The sequence below is a fragment of the Apteryx mantelli genome, chromosome 15, assembly GCF_036417845.1.
Source record: "Apteryx mantelli isolate bAptMan1 chromosome 15, bAptMan1.hap1, whole genome shotgun sequence".
Lineage (NCBI taxonomy): Eukaryota > Metazoa > Chordata > Aves > Apterygiformes > Apterygidae > Apteryx > Apteryx mantelli.
The window spans coordinates 17,637,596-17,659,103 of record NC_089992.1 but is presented as its reverse complement, the minus strand read 5'-3'; the positions used below and the strand labels follow the sequence as shown (position 1 = coordinate 17,659,103).

General features: G+C 39.0%; 1 protein-coding gene across 1 annotated transcript in view; it reads right to left on the bottom strand.

Moving 5' to 3' along the window:
• Positions 1 to 342: 342 nt before the first annotated feature.
• CHRFAM7A (CHRNA7 (exons 5-10) and FAM7A (exons A-E) fusion) overlaps positions 343 to 21,508 on the bottom strand; it is a 45,126-nt gene continuing 23,960 nt past the window's right edge. The window contains exons 3-10 of the mRNA XM_067305333.1: positions 20,891 to 20,935; positions 16,150 to 16,259; positions 8,918 to 8,997; positions 7,526 to 7,693; positions 6,729 to 6,923; positions 5,254 to 5,340; positions 4,173 to 4,282; positions 343 to 2,061 (exon numbers count right to left, since the gene is read on the bottom strand). Of these exons, the coding sequence (XP_067161434.1) occupies positions 1,543 to 2,061; positions 4,173 to 4,282; positions 5,254 to 5,340; positions 6,729 to 6,923; positions 7,526 to 7,693; positions 8,918 to 8,997; positions 16,150 to 16,259; positions 20,891 to 20,935 (1,314 nt within the window). The 3' untranslated portion in view covers positions 343 to 1,542. The remainder of the gene's footprint in view (positions 2,062 to 4,172; positions 4,283 to 5,253; positions 5,341 to 6,728; positions 6,924 to 7,525; positions 7,694 to 8,917; positions 8,998 to 16,149; positions 16,260 to 20,890; positions 20,936 to 21,508) is intronic.

The window sequence follows — 21,508 nt, the reverse complement described above, 5'->3', positions numbered from 1 at the left end:
GTTCTGTAGGATGAAACAAGCAGATGGTGCTGAAGTAATCCTCCCCGCACACCTTTTATCCCTTAGATTGCTGGTCAGTAATGCTGGCATGTCAGCGTGAGACTACTTATCAGCTATTTTGTGCACACAAAGTTTCAGGTTCTAGTATTCTCAGCTCTTCCCTTTTCTTAAGACATTAAAGTCACATGAAAACTAAACATATTTTGAGGGGGAGAATTTCAGAGTCGTAAATGACAAATAAGGTAATGAACTATTTGCTTTGCCTTTGCAAATGTCTGACTAAATTTAAAAGAATTTGTTTTTAAATCTTAAGCTTTCCTGGGACATATCTGTATGAATATATATATGAACAGTATATATGGTTCATATTGAACCCAGTAAATCTTTATTATTCATTAGTGTTCTTGGGATGATACACTGAGCAGAAAGGGTATAGTTTTCTTGTAATGACATGTTATAGTGACTCAACAGAAAGATGCCTATAAAAGGCTATGCATGCAACAGATCAAACATTTAATTTTGAAATTCAAATCTTGATCTCAAGACTTAATGGCTTGTTTTGCTTTAGATTTTTCATTTATACTTGAGTCTGTAGAGATGACACGCTGATTTACTTTTTCCACGTTGGAATGCACTTAACAGTAGAGAAAAAAGTGTGTGTATTTTTTTTTTAAACAAATATAAGGCATCTTAAATTCTTCATTTTTTTTAATGATAGCTAAAAAAAAAAGTAAAGACCAACAAAAGTCATCAGTTGAAAGAATGTCTTTTTGAGGAGAAGGAAGAAGAAGAAAACACCTCAAAAGTTACTGTGAAACCTGTTTTAAGAATTCAGGCCAAACTTCTAGGTCAAATCCAGAAAAATACAGAAGGACACGTTATGTGCTCTGTCATCTTAACTTTCAGGTTTCTTGCCTCTCGGAGAAATTTCTGCATCCTGTATTAGCACTGATGTTCCCTATACATCGCATGGAAGGAGTTACGGGGCTGACTAGTGAACTGAAGTAGAGAGCTACGTACTGCCACTCAGTAAGAAACAGTAACTGATGGGCTTGCAATTTTCCACTTCTCTCTGTGCTGTTTGAGCTTCCATCCATTTGTATTTAATCCTTTCCTAAAGTTAAGTGCTTATAATCACTTATTCAAATTCAGATGGGCTACCTTCATTCTTTTAAAACAGTCAGGAAGAAATGACATTCTGCCATTGCCTACCTATTATTTTTAAAAATAGCCATTTGGTTCAAAAATCCGTAAGAGCTCCTGGTGCAATACCCTGCCGTTCTGAAGGGGCTCACAGCCACTTCGCGTCTCCCACACCAGGGTGCGTGAAGGAGCTCTCCCAGGCAGCACATTCCTTGGCTCCCCTGCTGAAACGCTGCCCCTGTTCAGAGGGAGCTCCAGGCCAGGGATGGATGCAAGAGGGGTCAAAAGAATGAGGACAATGAGAAGCAGAATACTTATTAAAAACAAGCAGTTAAACTAACAAAAACCACTCTGATTTGCTACATATCATACCTCAGAGAATCATGTTGTAGTTAGGAGTTAAGCAAAATCTTTAGACACGGCCTCTACAAAGTTTGGTGCTGACATTAAAATACCAATTGTACAAATGATTGTGAAGACTGAAAAAGCCATCAAGCAGAGCCGATCCACTACAGAGGCTGCAAACTTCCATTCGTTGCATATGGCTTCCTCTTCATCCTGGTCTCTGAATCGGTTTGCGATATAGCGGACCTCTTCCAAGATCTTAGCCAAATCTGGGTCACCTTCAGAAGGGTGGCCACTGTGCAGGAGGTTTTCTTCTTCTGTTGGTGAGCAGGTCATCCTCCCACAGATCACCCCTGAATCAGTGGTAGGTGTACAGTGAACCCCTTCCAGCCCCCTAAACCCAATGTAGAGCATATTCCCATTGCTGGATTGCTGTCCACTCACGGTGTTCATCTCCACGCTTGATAGGCTACATCGACGCTGTTTATGTTGACAGGCAGGACGCACTTTATCTTCCCCTGGTCTTTTCATCCTCAGAAACCAAGCACACCAGTTCAGAAGAATAATCCTTGTCTGGAAGATAATTACTGAGAATAAGCATTGCTGTACACAACTACTCTCCTCAGTAGCTATTTGCATTTTTACAGCCTGGGTGACTGTCTGGTCACTGCTTGTCCCACACAGCAGTTTTAGAAGGTACCATAGTTTTCCAATTGATTTGTTTGCCAGCCATTCAGTCTGCTTCCCTACTGCAGCCGTGCTGTTGATTGCCTCGGGCTGCTGTTAAACTATTGCTGGTGAGTCCCCCCACCCCGATGGGAGTCTGCGTAGGGCTGATACTTGTTACACTTGAACAGCAATACGACAGCCTTTTCAGCTTTTACTAGAAATCATGAATAAAAATTTTTCATTTATTAAAGAACGATTATTTTTGAATAGTCTAAGCTCTGTTTTAGACTTAGTGAATTCTTTTACTCATATTTCTGCTTTAAGATTAATTTTGCGTGGCGTTACTGTTTGGAGGTGGCTGCTAAACAGGTGCTATACTGATTGGACTGGACTACTAAATTTTGCAGTGTTTTGGCTATGTTGTCACATGACTTCCACAACAGTTGATGGCATATTTTAGAAAAGAGATGTGGATATAACGCAGAAAAGATGGAAAAAAGATCTTGATTTTAAAAAAGAAATACTGCTGAAAATTTAATCACTAGATTTCATTTTATTGTTTTCCATGTTGCCTTAATCCAGCCTTACAGAATGTGCAGGCAAGCCAGAGACTGCCCCAGTTCAGATTCAAGCTTCTATAATTTATTTCGATCAGATTTCAAGAGCACATTCCAGTGTTTCTTTTCAGAGCACTAATGAAATATTATCGTCTCATATAACATGCAACCCTTGCACTGTAATTAATGTTAGATCTGGTTGATTTATTCTGACTGCAGATTGCTACTCAGAGTAGATGTTATATCCAGGCAAACATCCAAACCAAAGACAGATCTTGCCTTCTTATTCTATTTCCATTATTTTGTTTCACCTAGAAGGATAATATTTTCTTAACTGAGGGCCTGATCCAAAACCCACCAGCATCAAAATAGAGTCCAATGGACTTCAGCTTCTCAACACCAAAGCTTGCTCCTCAATATCAAGTACTCTGGTCTTCTGAGGATGTTTGACTCAGTACTACAGATTTGTCCCTTGTAGGTCACCAGACATCAATCTAAAGATATATACCTTTTATTCTCTTCATACAATTTTTTTTTTTTAGCTCACTATCCCAGGATGGGCCAGAGAACCTCTCGTTCTCTTGTCTATAGGGCACTGTTGTATGCATGTTCTTTTTGACTAGTAAGGCTAATAATAACTCATATTTTTCTAGAGAGAAAAAGAGAAAGGTCTTTCCATCTTCACCAGTGCCTGGTGTTGCCTTGTGCTGGGTGAAGTCAGGAAGGGTGGACAACTGATATTCATCGATACTCAGTATTTAATTTTGTTTTCTGCAAAGAGAACTCCAATAGCAGGATAATGTTCTTTGTTGTTGTTTTTTTTTTAAAAAAAAAACAACACTCATAGAAGTACATTAGGAAGAAAGCCTTATGCGCTTAAAAAAAGAACTTAATTTTCATTTGCACTCAACAGATGTTCTTGACCAGAGATGTTAAGATCAGAATTGTAAGAGCAAGTTTCATTTCCACTTGAGCAACTGTGGCTCTTTTGGCTATTCCTGTTTCCTTATGCACGGCACAAAAATATATAGCAGCTGCGCAGTCACACCTTGAGGCTAGCATGTTTCGTGCATTTATAATCTCCATCAGTAGCTGACTCTTTTCTCCTACCTGTTGCACCACTGACCATTGCAGCTCATTTGAAAATCACCTTCATCTATTTAGTTAGGTTTTATCAAAATCTTGAGATGCCCCTAACTGTTGTGAAGGACATTCTTAATTTAGAAGCAAGATGAATATTCTCTTTCTCTCTCTCACTCACACTCTCGCACATAAAAGTCCACCAAAAGAAAGATATTTTGAAAATTCATTTATGGTGAAACTACCTTTCAAAGCAAAATGTTGGGGAAGGATTTATTTTTTTTAACAGCGGGAAGTAAGTATGGGTTACCAGCTACTGTATCACGTCTCTCATCTGGACATTTGTAAAATGGATAATGCATTAAAATCAAAGCTTACCCATTTTGGCATTTTCCCCCCATCTGGATCGTGATGGTGATATTGCAGAACAATAACAGTAACAACAACAGAAAGACCAACAATAATCATAGTGCTGGCAAAATACTGAGCTGCAAAGCAAACAGATAATTACAGCAATGTACTTTGAGTGATACTGCGTTGCATCTATGTGCATATCTATATACATATACACTATATTATAGTGGGTGTTTGTGTGCATGCACACGTGTTACTGTTCAGTCCTTTTGTCAGCTTTTCACTAGGGCTACACGTGCTACTTCGGGTGCTTGGGAAAGATTTCTCCAAAGCGGGAGGAGCAGCAACTCTTTTGGCCGAGGGGAGCCAGCCTGTATCAGTTTTCTCGGGGAAACTGATCCTGTACCTGTTCTAAACAACCTTGGAAAAAATCATCCTCCGATTTTCATTCACCAGTACTTTAGAGATTGGCTAGTCTTTCTTTTGAAAAGTTTCTCTTTGTGTTTGCACAGTTGCAGTGGGGGACTTCCAGCAGGCTCTGTTCTGTCTCCCTGAGGTCCCACCAGCTGCGCAAGCTGCAGCAGCTTCTCCTGGGGAACTGCCTCCCTCGCGCTTTCCCCTGTGCTCTGGAGTGTCTGTGTTTACTTTGCTCTTGACCCTTCTCCAGAGCAGAGAGCCCGCGGACGCATTGGAGGTCACTGTCCCCATGGGGGACTCCTGTTAAGGGCAGCACTAGGCAAAAGGGCAGCTTGGCAGCCCCTGGGGGCTGGTGATCCCCCAGTGCAGCCCAGCGGTATCCTGGCCTTTCTCGCGTCTCCCCAGCCTGGTGCTCTCCTGCCGGTGGCTCTGGGCTCTGTGGCCTCGGCTGCCAGCGCTGGGCCCTCGGCTCTCTGCCGTCATGTTCCTGCGGGGGTCCAGCACATTCAGGGCTTCCTGGAGGCCCTGCTGGATACTCCCGCAGGGTTAAGCCTAAACACTGCTGTCTCATTCAGCTGCAGTAAGCCGTTGTACGCGCTGTAATTTGCCTTACTGCTGGCCTTGATGCAAAGTCATTGCAGCTCGTTTGACAAAAAATAAAAGTTAATAAAAGCTGTCGTTAGCTTACCGATTAATGGCACAGAATCAGATGTTGCTGGCATAATTTCAGCCACAAGTAACATGAAGACAGTGAGAGACAATAAAACTGTTATACCTGAAAGATAAACATGAAGTTTGGAATTAGATCAGTGGCTTGTAATTACAAGGCAATAATAAGAAGAAAATTAATCCTAAGGGGTGCTCTCAGCAAGGTGTATCCTCGCTGTTACCCTCGTGCCAGCACAGTGGTGGTACTCCTGTCCTTTCTCAGGCTAGTTCAGGATCGGGGTAGCAGTGCTGCCAAACTAGTATCAATACTGTTCCACAATACTGGTGTGAATACAAGATTTTTTATTCTGTTTGGATAGGTTTGAGTATTCTGAACGTGTACAAATGTACATATTTTTAAATCTCATAACAATGATTGCAAAACTGTTCAGTTTTTATCATTTGCTATTAAACTGAGGTAAATCAAAGTACTTCTTGCTGTTTGTTTGCTGTAGAAATGTGGCGTGATTTTGAGTATATGAGCATGAGACACTTTGATTCATTGGTGTGGAAGCCACAGTTGTGATAGACAGGATTCTAATAGAGCAAATTTATTTTTAAGGACAGACTTTAATATCTCTTGATATAGCTGTTGGGTTCTGCATGCGGCTATGTCCGAGCTGTCTGCATGTTGATTTTTGGAGTTTGACTTCTGCTGCGCGGTGCTCAGTGTCCAGCCCTTGGGAGCGAGGCGCCGCTCTTTTCTCAGGGCCGCACCTGCCGGTGGTGGAAAAGCACTTGGGAACAAAGAATTATATGGGCCCGGAGTCCCTGGTTTGGGAGGCTGCTGCTCAGTCAAGCCAGGCTGTGGAGAAACGTCTGTTTTATTTCTGCCTTGTAACAGCTCCGTTCACACAGTAGCCAGTGCGTTTGTGGTTTTGTGTGGGGCAGAAAGTTTCATTACATATTTAACAACCATCTTAAGAGTAATTAAAGCCATCAGATTTGTTCCACAAGTCAATAATTCAGCTGAAGAACTCTATAAAAATTAGAATAGTATTTAGTAGTAGTTAGATGGAATAAGTCTTTTGTGAGGAGGCAAAAAGTAATCTTAGGCTCTTAGTATTACTCACTATTAAAAGGAAATATTAAGAATTCTAGTTTAAAGTGTTCAAAGGCATATTTATAAACTTAAGCTTTACTCCGTGAATGTGGGTTTTTTATTCAACAAATGTAAAAAATTGAAACCCTGCTGCTTAAGTAAGTTAGTCAGAAGTTGTCATGCTTCTGTCTGATTGCCTGAAATTTTTCCCTTCCATAACTTCGCCTCCCCTAAGCTCCCAGCAGGGACTAACCATGACCACCGTGCTTGAGCATCACACGTTGAAATATTTTATGAGCTAGAAAAGGACACACAAACTATTCCTGCTTGTCTACTAAGACTGTTTAAATACCCTGAAATATAGGCAACTTTTTTGGTTCAATGATATTTACAATATCCTATTAAGGATTTACCTAGTGAGATCTTTTCTCCCGAGTCTGCTGGAAGCAGAAAAACTAGTAAGGCAAGTGCTGATATTAGCACACAGGGAATAAGAAGATTGAGTCCGTAATAGAGTGTCCTACGTCTCATAGTTACTGTGAATGTTACATCTGGGTAAGGTTCTTTACAGCATTCGTAAAAACTCTCGGTTCTCTTCCCAGGAACTCCTATATAGGAGGGAAAAGAAAGAAAACCAGAAATTAATTTCAATAACCTCTATATTAGTGTAGCGGTTACTTTTAGATAGAAAAGGATAAATATAGCTTTCTAAGTTTTACTGTAGGTAAAACAACTTCTTTAATTTCGGTTATGTGGTTTTTTGTCAGATAATAAAGGAAAGTCAGATGAAAGATACTCACTGAATTCAAGAAGCAATTTTGTCACTGACTGTTTTACGCTGATTTTCATCTTAGGTCTTTTCTCAGAGATTCAAATGCCACTAGCTAGACATTCAAAGTTAAAGGTTGTTAGCAATCCGCTACTCAGTGTATTTGTTTGGGCATCTATAAAGACTACAAGTTTGTATATCTATCTAGAAATTACTGGTTAACTAGATTAACGAATCAGTACAAATCTGTACGGATGACATTGCTTTGAGTAGTATAATAGTTCAGTAGCTGTATGACTCCATAATGTTTGTTCCTTATTTACACTAAGGCCCTTTTTTAATTTCATTTCTGTCTTCATTTCCCAATCATTATTTCCATCCATTTTGGCAATGGAAAGGAGGCTGCAGGTTCACAGTATAAATAAGAAATCGAGAGCTTACCTACTAAATCCCACTCTCCATTTGAAATATAGCCAGATATGTCTGCTTCTTGCATTTGTAAGTCCAAGGACCAGCCTCCATAGGTCCAGGATCCAAACTTCAAGTTACACTTCTGAACATCAAATGGAAACCAGCGCACATCTATGTAGCATGAGCTTTTAAATATGCCTAGGTTGGATTGTAAACAAGAACACTAAACTGAAATGTTTGTTCCACATAATTCCACGTCCATTTTGTAACCAGGCCTTGTTCTACATTGCACCCTCTGATGTTTACTTGTAAAGCATATTTAAATATGTCAGTCATGACTTAAGATGTAGAAAGCAAAATTCAGTCATACAAAAGGGAAGGAATTGCACCATTCATTTATTGATGTTATAAACTATTTTTTTGAACTGCATTCACGTTTTGCCACATAGTAGGAAAAGATTAGAGAAGAAAGAGCTCAGATTTCTGGTTACTATTTATCAGATTGAAATGCAGCAGAAAATGCAATCTGTTTCTCTTATATCTGTTACTGAATAAAGTGAGAACTGCTGAAAGATTATTTACTGTATTTTTAAGGTTACATGAACCTGATTTATTCAGGAATGGTAGCTTCTTATTTTTCTTTTGTTTGACAGAGCCCTGTCATTTATCAGCTTTCAGAATCAAATTGAAAAAACCCAATGGAATATCTTATATTGAAAGAATAACAGGTGAATCCCTAAAGTCCTCTGGGGTCTTAGAAGGAAAATCTAATATGTGTGGAAAGCACTTGGCTCTGTTGCTGTAGTTTCTAAAATTCAAATTCTAGGAACAGTCAAATTCTAAGAATTATGCTAATTGAATTGGGGAACAGAAACAGTACTCCACCTGCTCTACAGCCCGAGATTCCGTGATGTGTTTCTGATATCAAATAAAGATCAAGCACAGCCTACTTTCAGACTAAGAATTGTTTTGATAAAATATAGAGTAAATCATTTCAGATAGTAGACGCATCCAAGATATTGCTAAGCATCTTTTTGTAAAGTGAACTTATTAATAGAAGAAACAGTGAAATTAATGAAATACATTTTTATTAAGAGGTATTACCTTTACTTTAGTGAACAATATCTCTTTATATAAAGGGCTTTTGTTTTTTTAATGTTCTTTCATACTTCCACACTTCCGAAATCAGTAGATTATGACAGAAGAATTTACATAGTTACTATTAAATATGCATCTTGCATGATGGCTTTCCTACAGAAGCATTTTCCATGTAATTCATGATGCATCTAGGTTTAAATCTGTCAAATGATGGCTAGCTAGATAAATGAATTATTCAAGTATTGATGTAAAATTTAAAACTGCATCATACATGAGTAGTCTGAGTTACTAAAATTTATCATATCAAAACAGCTGACTTCTTACCTGGTGGCAGATATTGGCAATGTCCTGAAGAATTGACTAAAACATTAGTGTGAAATGTAGCATCAAATCTTTCATCAGCACTAGAACAGGGAAGAAACAAAATGAGTTATATACTCTGTGATTGGCTCAATAATACCTGGGAAGAATCTGTTCTTTTTAAAAGGATTATTTCTGCCCAAAATAAAACTTGACAGCTTGTCTCCTGGCACCAGTTTTCTGTGGCCTCAGGGTAACTGGCCTGATAGTATCGGATTTGTTCCTGATTAACAGCTGCAAGTGAAGGTGACCTGCCTCATTCCATCTGTCCCTGCTCTCCTGGCCAGCCAGATTCATTACCGCACCTTGGCTCTATTGACTTCCATTTGCAAAGTAAGCACTTTTTAAAAATTGCTGGAGCAACTGTACAAGGAAATCTATTCTCCTCTTGCTGTCTACATTAACAGCAGCTAGTGAGCATGGAAAAGACCAACACTCCAGCTTCCTATCTCATCCTGCCCTTTGCACTGGTCAACATTATTACTACATGTTATATGAAAGACTGTTTAACGTAGCTCCAGCCTTCACTACCTACTTCAGAATCCACAAACAAGGTTCTGCAAAAAAACCCAACCTTTTAGGGCTACGTTTTTAGTCCAATGATGCTGTACAGGAGTGTTTCTATTAGTACTACTGGTGTGCTGTTCTTACTTCACTGGAAAAGAATCATTATGTTACTTTGTAAGGTGCTTCAAATTATGAATTGGCAGCTACCACCAAACGCTATCTCCATGCATACTGCGACCCAGGAATTTATTAGGCAATAAGATTTTGGAAACTTCTAGATGGGATACAAAATATTTTCAAATATTTAAATGACCAAATTGGCTTTTCTATTAAAAAGTTAGTAAATTTGCTCACTTAAATCACTATATGAAAGCTGTTTAGATTACTTAGTTTTGCAATACATATATGCTTGTAGAGTATTATGCCCAATTGATATTTACTCCTGTAGGTTCTTGTTGCAAGTTATTGTAGACTCCAGTCTGTACATCCATAAAGGTTTGGGACCTATGTATTAAAGAAATTGTTTCTTTTCCAATTCACTGTCACAGTTACTGAAATTGGTGCCTAGATTAAATTGCCTGGAAGGCAGTGGGAAGGTACTGGCAGTGGATTCTCCTTGCATCTGGCAATTGGTTCAGCAATTGCTCTGTGTCCAGTTCAGGTGTGATGGCTGTTGGTAGTGATTATAGGCCCAGTCTCTTTTCTTAGGCTTTCATTTGTACGGGGAATAAGCAAAATGAGACATGTGCTATTATGCTCTGTTGTATTGTTTATAGTTTCCAAATAGATGCCTTTCTTTTGGAGAGGTGTTTCAGAAAACTAAACTCATGTTAGAAATTATTACATTCAAAACAAATTCTGAGGCTGTTTTAAACTATGTGAGTATTCTAGTTGTTGGTGGAAAAGTCTTTTAATACACACTTTATATAGAATACCTAGTGGGACTTTGGAAAAGTCTAGCTTCTGCATTTCTCTCATGAGAAATTTTTCTGATCTGTGTATGTACATCATAATACCGTTGTGGTTTACTGTGAACATTCACAACTCATTTTTCCAAACAACTCAGTTTTTACAAAAAATTAAAAACTCAAAGATACCTTTAAATTTAGGATCCCTCTCTGACATTAATTGCACAAACTGAAGTGAAACTACACTGCTTCTAATTGTTTTTTGAAGTGCAGTGCTTCAGTTGAGAATACATGAAATTAGTAGCCTTTACTTGGTGACACTTAATGCTCACGTGTAATTATAGAAAATCATTTCTGCTACGTTTCTTCTTTGGGGTATAGCTACTTAAGAGCAGATATTTACTGCAGTATGTTAAGATGACAAAGCTGTATGTATCAAATAAAATCCTACTGAGATATGTCTGGAACGATCTCAGGATTATAAAAACTGAAAAAATGAAACTGTTAGAATAAGATATAACTGACAGAAATGTTATTATTCCATGAAGCAGTGAATACTATGTGGCTATTTGGAAAATAATACCACCAGAAATAAGCACTTTTAATGAATCTGGTATAATTAAGAAGGTGGAAGAGGGCCTCACATGACCCTAACACAGTCAGTCCTGGAATTTGTACATAGGCCAAGATCTAGGTTCCCTGAGAAAAACCATAGATGAACTGGCCCTTTTTTCTTCCCCTGTTTATAATCTAAAGAATACAGCATTAAATAGAACTGTGTAGAGAACCAAAAAGCCTTAGCTGATGTAGGGGAATAGATTAATATATTTAGGTTGTTATATTGACAATTCAAACACAAACAGAATTTCTTCAACTATTTAAAAATAAATGGCAGAGATTATGCAGTAGCACAATAGACTAGTAGTAAAATTTAGGATAGCTCCTGCAAGTTTCTCTCTACTAGGCTGCAGCAAGATGTGTAAGGATTCAAGACATATTAAAACATGTATTCATTAAAATGAAAAATGAATTTATTGTTCATTAATTCCTTTCGGTTTGTAATTGCAGATGCCTGTCCCTAGTGAAGTGTATGGAAATTGAAAGCATCTATCTCAAAATGCCATGTCTCTATAAGAGAACATATTCACATTCCCAATGCAATTTCACACAGGAATAAGAACTCATTTTAAATAGTCAGCTTCGTCCTCTGACTAACTCTGAATAAGATTCTGGAATGAATGTGTTTTCCAGATAGTAATACTGTAGAATAATTACTGTATGACTATGTCATAGTTAATATGCCATGATTATAAAACCTCTATTAACACAAAAATAGTATTTTCATTTATTCAGGTATTAAGTTACTCTTCTGCTTCTATATTGTGAATGAGCTACAGTTAGCATACATGTAGTAGTATTATGAAGAGCAGTAGAAAATTTCTAAAATGGCCCTTTAATTTTGGATACACATAGAGATATTGAGACGTAAATCTCAGACACATAAATTCCATTAGAAATTCTCTCTCGTGTCTGTGGTATATGTGAGAGAGGGATTTACGTGTCATAACTCATTATTTTGTAAATCTCTAAACTGCCTGTGTAGAGTATCCATTTTATGGCATACACACTGTGTTATTCAGCAGAGTATGGAAATGAATGAATTATTTGGCCGATTCTCCCAAGAACGTTGTCATTTATGAAATCAATGTAGCCAGGAAAAGATGCTCAAGAGAAAACAAATTTGTACAGAACATCTGAAAGATTTTTTTAGGCTGTTGTATGGCCAACTGAAGCACTAATTGCAATGCTTCAACCAGAAACAAGAAGTAATCTTGACAGGCAGCTACAGTAGGTCTGGTGAACCCTAGCAGAGTTCTCCCCAAATCATTTAGCACTGAATGTCCCGTTGAGAGAAGCACTTGAAGCATGCCGTAAGCAAAGCAGTAATGTAGGCCCTAGAGAGAAATGCTCATGTGGCTGACAAATGCTGTCACTGTGAGCTGTTAGAACAATATTATAATTCAACAACACCTGTGACAATGGCATTAATCATCAAGGCGATCGCCAAATGGAAAAAGGGCAGCATAACTGCGGCTGACATATTGGGTGCAGCTATTGTGTAGGTCTTGCTGAAACAAAAAGCAGCTCCTGAGAAGAAGAGGGGGAATCAGGCTGATGTACAGAGCAGGGTTGTCTTCTTAGCAGCATATGGTAGGAAAACAGCAGAAAAAAAGCTGTCAGGAAGACAAAAGTATCATGTTGTCTCCATGGGCAAAAAAAAAAAAAAGTATCCTATGTACCACAGAAGAAGCAGTAAAACATGTGCAGAGCAGATGTACGGTCTTTCCAGTACCTGGGGCACTGCACAGTTGGGCCCACAGTAACAGCAGAGAAAGGCAAGTTGTTAAGGAGAGACCCCTTCCAGTGCTGTAACGGGGCCGCAGGGATGGGAAGGGAGACTCTCGTCGTCGCTGTTAGTGGAACAACGTATTCTGAAGAGATATGGTGAAAGAAAGAGCTGAGGCACAGCCTTCCCAAATGCGGCATCAGCCAGACCCCTGCCCTAGTCAGAGCCCTGCAGGAAGAGCGCGCGGTCTCCTGGCAGACCACTGCTGCCCCAGCACTCCAGGGAGACTCCTGCTTGCCATCAGCAGAGCTTTGATTGTGCTTCAGCTTACACCAGTGGCAGTTTGAGATCATTAAGAAGGTTGCCACATGGTCCCTGCTTATTTTATGTGGAGCTGTCTGATGCATGTGGTTACATCCATGCTGGAGACAGCAGTAGATCCTCAGCCACAAAGAAATGATCTTTATAAAGGGTAGCTTGAGCAATGAGACAGGGGAATCCCACTGTTAAGGGTGCTAACTGTACTCCAACAGGATCCTCTTGAGAGAGGCGGAAACAGAGTCTTCATTGTGCACAACAGGCAGATGGAAATTGGGGTATCATCAAGCCAGCTTGTTGAGATGTAATGTTGTAAGCACGTGCCAGGCCTTCTGTTTAACCTGGGATGGTTAGAGATAAAGAACTTTACTTTTCCTCAGGGTTTTCCTCTCTTAATTACTAACATGGAGCAAGTAGAAAACTTGTATATCATTGGGAAGGAGGCAAAGAGTGGTAATGATCGTTGTCCTGCTCCAGTGTGAACTTCATGGTCTAGTTATTGTTCAACAGTGAGGTGAGCAAAGAAGTAATTAGTACAAGATATAGGACAGATGGCAGCTTGTCTACATGGATATTTTGTCTTTCATATTTGCATATGGTGCTGTAGCTGATGAAGTAGTTCAGCGGTGGATAGTATGATTCTGCACAATGCCATTGTACAAAAGACCTAGTTGAAAGCATGATACTGCTTATATAAAGGTGTATGCATCCACTGAGACCAGGGTGTTCATATACTTCCTTTCCCTTCCCCCTCGCAAGACTGATGTGATAGAACTGGGTTTTTTTCCTTGACCACAGCTGTGCAGACATTGCATGCATGTAACTCAGGGAAGAATTTAGTTCACGGGATTCAGCAGAAAGTCAGAACAAGCCCTTCTTTTTCAGACAGAAAATCCAGCAGCTCTTTTTGCTTCATAACAGAAACCTACAGTGCAGGGGATTTCATTGTAAATATGTCAAAATCATGTGTGATATATGGGAAGATAGTATGAATAGTGCTTAACTAACATTGTCTGCTAAATTTAAGTGCTGTCAAGCTCTTTAATAATGCACGTATACAACAGATTTTACTAAATGAGTGCTGCCTTTTCTATTTTCATGTCTTTGAAGTTCAGGCTTCAAAAAATCTATTTAAAACTCAGCCAACAGGGCTATAAAAGTCACTTGATTAAGCTAATAATAAAGCTCTGAAGACTAAGCTTAAGTACTTTCCTAACTCTTCTGGTGTAGGTAACACTACTCTTATTTCTTCTATTCAGTTTCTTCTGTGTCACCAGATCACTGCTATGCAAACAGAAACCACAGCACAATACTTAATGTACATTGACTTGAGGCCTGTCACGCTGTCAGATTTACTAATAATTTTGCCCTTTAACAAGACTGTGCCTACACTGTCTAGAGATAAACATTCTGCTATCGGACAACAGGCGAAAGATGGCAGACAAATTATGTCTTTCATTGTCACTGTGTATCACTGGGTTTTGCAATATATTGGGCTGTGAATGGGAGATCACAATAGAAATCTTTCTCAAAAGATATTTCTATTAATGAGCTAATTCACAACAAAATGGACTCCTTTTTTTTCAATAGTATTAGATACTGCTATTCTGAATCCTGCTTCTTTGGTTCTGTGAATCTCATCAATCCTGTCGAACATCCTCGTATTTTGCTCTTGCGATACCAAACACTTTCACTGGTGTCATTCCCCCTCCTTTCCCCCATACATTATCAGTGCTTAACTAGAAAACACACTATAGTGTCCCAAACTGGTCTCTTAGGATGGAAGAAAATCTCATTTTTGAAATGAACAAATAGCTTGAGCAGGCTATTTGTTCTAATTTGTAGACCCGCAAAAAAAAAAAAAGAAAAAAGTAATTGAACGTAGATGAGTATGTGTTGCCTTTTCAGAGACACTTACCTGGCAGAACAAATGCAAAAATACCTTAGACTAAAATAACACAAGTCCAGCTTGGACATAAGTTTTGCTGTGTTCCACTGAAGAAATGTTAACAAAGCACTTCAGCTTGAAAGGCTTAATGTATGCCTAGGTTTTGCACAAGACTCCCATTAAAGCTAGTAATTTTGCTACTTAAGAAGCAATGTTATTTTTGTTTTTCAACATGCTATTTGAGATGGATTTGGGGTTTGTAGTAAATTTACTCTCGGAACTCTATCTTAAATGGACTAGCACACGATTTCTCCTGACACTTACTGCCATAATTTGTTAAGGTAGTATGATTCCATAGTTAAAGCTTACTGAAAATGCTACAAAAAGTGAGTCATTAATTTATTATCTGTAATCTTCTAGAAGGTTGCAGGACTCCACTATGCATAGCTTTCATGAGCTGGGCAGTAAGCAGTCAACATTTGTTCTGTTTTTTTGTTTAATGCCCCATTTTCTCTGTACTTTAAATACAAAAAATTGCCATGTATTAAGTTTCTTCTTACATACTCTACCAAAAAAAGCATGTTACTGAAGAATCTCATATTTGATTTTATGTTCTTTTTAAGAAATAATACTGTGTGATCTTTTTAAACTAACTAAATTGCACAGTGGGCACTGTCACGTAATGGTGAATCTATCCATGTCAGCCAGAGCTTCTGCAGTGAATTGATAGCAATCTCGCTGCCCCTCAAATAAGCCCAGCTATGAACAGACAGTTTGAAGAGAAGAGCAGCAAATATTCTAGCTAATTTTGTAGGGGGAAGGACAGAGTGACACCAAAACTGGACATGAGGAAATGCGGACATACCTACTGGCATTTACCTATTTGGCTTTTAGTGAAACCCAAACTAAAACTAGAAAAGCAGTCAAAAGTTTGCAGACCTGAATTCAAAGCAAATACTTAGACCAAGCAAATAATTTAAGAGAAAATTATGACTACCTGTAGCATTAAACACTGCTAGCAAAGTTTAGTTTTCTAATTGTCAGACAAACTCTGACTGGTGTTGTTGGCAGTGAGGGTGTTTTTGGTCATTAAGTATTTGCAAATTTGACCTCCCATTGTGTAAACGGGAGACCAGTATTCCAGATTTGCAAAACTTAGGCATTTTGATGGGATAATTGTCATTCACCTTATCTTTTCTCTTTTCCCACCCCAAAAAAGTGTGTCTACCTGTTATAGAGAAGAATATCTGGCTTCCATATCAGGCCATCAGGAAAACGGACGTTCTTCACGCCAGGGTATTCAGACACATTCCACTGTAAATAATAATCTGTCCAGTACTAAGACATACACACAAAAAAAGGTAAGTTATGTCACTTTTCCCATCAACTGGTTTACTGTAGTTCTCCAGGGGATTGTATATCCTGAAACAAAAAGTGTTTTTTTGTTAAAGAAATACTATTAAGGTTCAGACAGTGAAATGTTTAGAAAAGGTGAAATAGGCCAGCCAGAGCTCACTGAAAAGCATAAAAATCTCATTTTTCAATTCACACTGCAATGCATAAAACAGCCTATAAAATAAGATTAGGAGTGCTTGTATTTTATTGTTCATGCTGTCTCAGGCACCAATTTGGGAAGGAACAGCTTTTTTTAATTATTATTCATACATTAACTTCAATTACATTTTTCTTTAGAGGCAACTCTGCTTGCTGTTGGTGGAAATTCTTAGGTTATGGTAACTGTGAGACATGGCAGAGTTGCCAACAGTCTCTGCTGAGAGGGAGAACAACTGCAATGGCAGGATAGTTAATACCGCCAAGCACGGGGAGGCCTCAGCAGCTGCTGTGGCCTCGAGTCAGCCAGCCTGGGGGATGTGTGTCCCGGGCTGACAGGGGCTGCCCCAGCCCTGAGGAGCACCAGCGCTTGGCCCAGCCCTTCCTCGCCCGCCGGTGTAGGCGCCAATTTATCGCAGTCAAACGCCCGGGGCTTTCACTGCATTAGTGTTCCTTAATCCCAGGTGCTGCCTTTGAAGCACAGACCAAAGCACTTGCCCAAACTGCGTGACATGGAGCACCCTGGATGCTCTAGCAAGCTGTTTCCCCCATGCTGTCCTGCGACTTGCTGCCACGACCTCCTGTATTTCTCTGAACCTGATGTCGCGCTTCACCCCATACTAGGCAGCTGACTTGTCAGGATGTAAGGGTGGTTACTGTGGGTGCAAAAGGTGTAAAGAAGAAATACAGTTCACTTTGTTATTTACGTTAACTTCAAATAACGGTAGGCATCACATAAGTTACAGTGAACGCCTCTCTATGTTTGCAGTGCTGTCGTAATGCCAAATGTTAGTCTTTTAAATGTAAACCTTCCAAATAGGTTGTGTATACCACTTAGCACTTCAGCAGTCAAGTGGCCCTTGCCAAAGTCTTTGACAGACATTAGTAGCAGAGAAATTCTACCTTGGGCATTGCAGAAATAATATTATTGATTATTTTCATGGGGCATTCGCATCAAATTGTTCTGTGCAATTCCTTGCCTTACAGTCAAAGGAAAAATTCATTTTCATTCACCAAACAAGTCCCCGGTTAGCCTCATACTGCATGGATTCAAGTTCTTTTTTGCGTCTCTAGAACAGTAATTGTAAATGACTGGTTTTGGTGCATGTAACACATATAATAATATTTATCACACACTCACATTTTGTAAAGCTTTTGCTATACAGTTTGTTGGCATGTGCTCCCATGATTTATCTCATTCATTTTTTACAACAAATTTGCAGTGCCTTATCACCTGGACAGATTATCTGAGCTGTACATTTCTTGTGCACAGGCAGTTTCTATAAGCCAATCAACTATTTCTCATTTTCTGTTCTTTTTTTTTCCAGAAATCTTATGTCCATTTTTACAGTAAATGCATCACCAATTAAATTCTTAGTTTTATATTAACTTGCTGATCCCTACAAAAAGTCATTACTTTTTTTTACCACTTCATCCTTTCACAGGATTTAGAAATAGTGAGATTCTCACAGCACCAGTGTTTTTTACCAAGTCCAGCAATGTAAATGTACGTACGTGCTGTTTGGAGGCATGGTGTTTAAACACCGGGGCTCTCTTTGGGCGCTGCCTTTGCCCGAGTGAGCAGGACAAGCCCCTCTCTGCTTGGCGGTGCGCAGCCTGGGGGCTCGTGGTCTGTGGGGCAGCCGATGCCCACCCGACAGGCTGTGTGGAGCTGGCTCGCCTCTTGGTTTCTGTCTAAACTCCATTAAAATAATAGTGATATACCCAATACTTTCCTATTATAGCTTCTTTTAGCAGTTATCATGGCCCAATACAACATAGCCTAGTGCAACACTGAATGGTGTAAAGACTGTCCAAGGGGCGATAGAAAGCTTGACACTGAAGTCCATACTGGAAATAATGCTAGGTATTTCAGGTTGGGCTTGCTCAGTTTAGCCATGTGTAGAAATACTTCCATACCTGTCAAGCTGGACACAAGCTGTTTCATTTTGTTTTAACTTTGGAGCTACAGTTTCCACTGTGGCTAAAGTATGTTTGATGCAGAGTAAGATAGAGAACAGCTAGGAGTACTGGGGTTAATATTAATCTGCGTGACTAGGTAAGGCTCCTGCTATAACTTAGATCAAACTTAAGATTTTGAATCTAAACAGTATCACCATGGAGATAGTGTTCAGGACCAAAAAGTCTAAATGTATAAATACTAGGTTTATATTCCCTTCCTTCTCAGATTAGTTTTGTATTTTAGTATTTCAGTGATGATTAGATAAAATATATGTAAGATACATCTCTGATTATACACACTTAAATCAAGGAAGGTAGTGGAGAGTGACATTCAGGGAAAGACGTCTTAAGATTTCAGACTATTTAGCATAATCAAATGACATCCATTTACCTTAAGCATGCTTTGAATGTATCTAGCATGCCATTAATAGATAGCTAATGCACAAACACAGTTCTTGTTTTTTTCGGAGGCCATGAGCAGTGGCTAAATTTTTTGTAGTAATCAACTGATTTGCCCATTGCTGTCTTAACACGCTCCACATAGAGCGTGTACAAAGGTGAATAAATCACAAAAAAATACAGTGAATATTTAAAAGAATCAAGAATTTCCTTGGGAAAAAAAAATCTCAGAAATGATAAGGACACTGTAGGATAAGAGAGAGAGACAAAAAAATGATAGCTTCTTGAGTATGAACTGCTGTCTGTTATCCTGGGAAGAAATCATAGCAACTGTTGTCTTTGTAGCTTAAAGCCAAAAATAGTACATCTGACAGTTTGAATCTTACTGTAAAACAAGTCTGTAAACAGCATGAGCTGAATGCTTCTTCCATGTCAGCTTCTCTTTGTGAATAAATGGCATAGCCACGCTGTCCTTTGCAGATCACCAAACTAATCTTTCATTTGTTTCCTAAGGCCTACCAGTGCAAGAGAGGCATTCTATAAAAATGGTATCATAAAAGGAAAAAGAATTCATTTAAACTGAATGAGCCGACTGAAGAAACTGAGAGGTGTAAAGTTTCTACTGAAGCAGCATGAGTGTCTTGAGTAATAAAACTCTTCTCTAAATCTTTACTTAACCCAATCAGTTCAGTTTCTTTAATATAGATAGAAATTAAAGTATGACAGATTCTCACCCTAGCTTCTATAGTATGGCAAAAGCTCCCCATATTACTCTTTTCTTTGTGAAACACTGATTTACAGTAGACATTCTGTGTGGAAGCATTAGGAGCCCACAGTAGTCAGGGTGGTAGAAGCACCTGGTTCGGTCTAAGCCTTAGTACCGAACTAATGCAAAAAGATAACCAGTCAAGCAGAATAAAGCTGTGTAGGCTCCTTCGCTTAGGAGCAGCTCTCTTGCTAGTTAAACTGACGGGGAAAAGAAATTCAAAATACCCTTACCAAGTTCTTGAATATTGTATTATCTGTTCCATTTATTAAAAAGTGAGTGAAACTTACTCCTGCCCAGTAATGTCAGCCATGAGTTAACAGCGGGCAAAGCTCTCTGCTGCATTATCTTGTGGTGGCAATAGAGTTTGGTTAAGTGATAAGAGAGAACCAGAAATTCTGTGACAACTTGGGGGGGGGCTTTTTTGTATTGCAGCAAAAAGTAAAATAAAGCTATTGTTAGAAAAATAAACACGATGCGTATGCAAAAGAAACTGGGAAACTAGGGAATGTAGAGAGTTCACAGCTGAACATCAGGAAACTGAACCTATGTTCCAGTAGCCATTTTAGCCAGGTAACAGAGATACAGAGTTTGAAAAAGTAACATAAAAAGCTTTCATCTTTAGCAGTTAACTTCTGATGATGATTTATGTTTAAATGATAGCATTTTGAACAACGTGAGAACGGCATGGCCATTTTAATTAAAATGCCTCTTAAGGAGGCAGACTGAAAGCAAAGCAAATAGAAAAACAGAGGCCTTCAGGCAGAAGAATGGCAGCAGATCTCAGGAGTGAATGAACTTCTTTAGAATAAATTTTCCTCTACATCAGAAGAACTATCTGGAGATTTCCAGAATGCTGATCACAACAGTTACTGTGCAAGAAATGCATTTCATACATGTATATGTTCCCTTTCACAACCAAATGATTTACCAAAACATAATGGATTTGTTGAAATGGGTGATGGAACTTGCAGCTGTAGTTACCTTCCTGGGACTCTTAGGACACCAGTATCTTATGTTGGTTTAGAGTTTAGAGTGACTAAATCGACTACAATGAGTTTATAATTCATTCAGATGTGGTGACTCAAATTCTTGAAGTTTCAGAAATACCTGAAGCACCATCAAGTCCTAAACCTCAATCTTACAGTTCTCCATTCACCTCAAAGCTGTCCATTACATAGCAAGATGGAGAACAAAAGCTTGAAAGCTTCATAAAATTCAAACCCTCATGAGATTAAACTCAAAGACTGAGGCAGCGGAAAAGATACTTTTTTTTTTCCCCCAAACTCACCATTTGTAGCCAGATGTTTGTTGTTAATACTTGATTCTTTTCATCCTGGGAGGAAGGAGAAGGATAGGAGGAAGACAAAAACAAAACACAGTTTAGTATCGTACAGGAAAGATGACACCAATCAATATACTTGACTATTATGAAATAGTTTTGCTAATATACCTTTTAAAACAAAGAGAATCATTGCCTCTTGCTCACTGTGACAGAAGTTTTCATGGGTGCTTTTTAGTGCATTTCATAATGCCACAATCAAACCAGTTGTCCCCTGAGGAGATCCTTCTGCCAGGCTCTTTCCTGGGGATCCTTCTTTAATAAGTATCTCAAAGGCAAAACAGGTTATGCTACAGTTTGCCTGTTTCACCGTTGCTCGGGAGCAGCCTCTCACTAATTGCCTTACACCGCAGACGTATGCAGAGAATAGACACAGTATGAGCACAGACAGTGGGACTAAGCGCAGGTGGCACATTGAGGCCATACTGAGTAGCTTCTTATCAGGCAAGCAGTGCCACTGCTTTCAGTGGAACTCCACATAAAAGTGTTGTATCGCAGCTTTACCAGAAAACTGTTGTCAGGGCAAAACATTATTATTCTGCCTGGAAAAGTTACAATTTGAAGGCC